The sequence below is a fragment of the Penicillium oxalicum genome, chromosome VI (assembly GCF_001723175.1).
Source record: "Penicillium oxalicum strain HP7-1 chromosome VI, whole genome shotgun sequence".
Classification (NCBI taxonomy): domain Eukaryota; kingdom Fungi; phylum Ascomycota; class Eurotiomycetes; order Eurotiales; family Aspergillaceae; genus Penicillium; species Penicillium oxalicum.
Window position 1 is genome coordinate 329176 of NC_064655.1, and position 1904 is coordinate 331079.

The 1904-nt window shown below is 51.3% G+C and overlaps 1 protein-coding gene across 1 annotated transcript; it reads left to right on the forward strand.

Annotated features, from left to right (window-relative positions):
* Positions 1 to 846: 846 nt before the first annotated feature.
* Positions 847 to 1359, forward strand: POX_f07437 (uncharacterized protein; the record flags this gene model as incomplete). The annotated part of the gene is made up of 1 exon (XM_050116238.1): positions 847 to 1359. The coding sequence occupies one exon, from the start codon at positions 847 to 849 to the stop codon at positions 1357 to 1359; it is 513 nt and encodes a 170-aa protein (XP_049966377.1).
* Positions 1360 to 1904: the final 545 nt, after the last annotated feature.

A 1904-nucleotide genomic window follows, 5' to 3' on the forward strand; every position in this document is an offset into this window, starting at 1 on the left:
ACGCCACGACTTTATAACCCGGGGAGGCGGATATGAGACAGCGCGCTCTGAGATAGTCGCTATCATATAAACCTCGGCGGACTATTAGAGCTCCGGACATGCAGGATTCAATCCGGCCAAGATGAGTTTCGCCCTATTCAACCACTCTCTGGCCTGCTCTGGCTCTGCCGTTTCCAACCCTAGCTCAGTCCCGTCCAATTCCCCCAATGTATAGTTAACGCGCTGGACGAAGGACTGGTTTGTTCGGAAGCTCGCGTGGAGTCCGGAAAGGGGGTTTTGGATATAGTGATAGTAGCAGTCGCTCGCACTCAAACCTTTTCCATCGTCTCACGGATTCGATATGTGAAAGTAATTCTCTTCCAGGCTACGGAAGAATTCATTCAAAACGGTCCTGTCGTTCGGTAGTCCCAGCGCGTGTGTATTGCCATCCATGACTACGTCTTTCATGAAAACGGTTGGCTGTTGCACGTGTGCAAAAGTTGGCTCCCTTTCTTGCCGAAAATGCTATGCAGGCAGAAGCGAGGGGTGATGGGGTTCTGGTGGCATGGTAGGTTCGGGGGTGGCTGCCAAAGGAATTTGGACTGGGCCCACGTCGACCCCTTCTATGAGTTCGGCCGCGGGTAAGCCACCACTATCCCGCCGACCGAGAGTTTTTCCATCGCCAGTCGCCATGAGGTATCGGAAGAAGGCAAAGAAAATAGATGGAGAAACCCTGCCGTGAATTTTGGCGTCGACCAAGGACGCTGCAATGATTCTGCTGAAAGCACGAATCGATTTTCCTCCACCGAATTATCAAAGAGTTTTCCACTTTGTGCCTCACTGGAATCTCCTTACCGTCCTCACACAATGTGGGCGTCGGTAGATCACTTGACGGTGGATGAGATCCTCGACCAGGAGGAGTTCGAAATCCCTTTTGAGCGGCAAGCCAGAAGGAATGCTGCCAAAGAAGCGATTGTCCCGTGTCACGCTTCCATCAGAACTCTCTCGCGGTTATATCTCCACCTTTACTCCTCTGAAATCTTTGTCGCTATTCAATTGCCCGAACCAGCTTCGCCTTTTGCGTTTGCTGTCAAGGGCATCCAGATCCATGCATGCTTCGACTTCCTGTTACATGGTTCGGATGAAGGTTGCGCTGGTGTAGTTGCTGATTTTCTTAGCTCTTTCCGTGGACTACGGGACCTGTGCTTACGTTTATCGAATTTCCCATCAAACGAGTCCCTCGTCGAGGGTACTGAATCGCATCAATCCACTCTAAGATCCCTTGTGTATCATGAGCGACAGCTGATTCCGCTCGATGACCATGATGGGCTGGATGTGCGTCTTGTTTGGATTGCAGATTGTCTTCTGTGGTTGACCTGAGACAAATAACTGCACTGGCGCTATCGATGAATCCAGCGGCAGCGGTAAGTTTCGTAATCCCTCCTCCTACCGGTTCTAATAGAAACAGCAACGACACCTGGAACCGTCACCTGAGCATTCCCCGCTGGAGCTTTTATACCTACGTTTTAGTTGACCCGACTACATGCACCGTTACCTCACGCGAGAAATTGATTCTCTTTTGCGTAAATCGCGACAGCTATATCCTCTCCGTGACGTCACAGCCGACCCGTTTCCTCCTCTGTATGTGGAGAATAATGAGACAGAGCATAGTCATTGCGATCTAGCGGCGGCCCAGTGCGGCCCGACGGCAGATGCTACGCTGTCTGCATTATACACAGATGATAGACCTACAGGTCTACAAGGCAAGGAAGCAATCTGGAGGCGAGACAACTGGGATTGGGAAGTCTAGGGAGAAGGAAGAAGAGAGAGAGAGGGAAAACCCACGATGGGGGAAAAACCCTCAAGACACATGACCGCTGCTGGGCCTAGCAAACATCTGGAGAGGGCAAACTCTCTCAACAGAG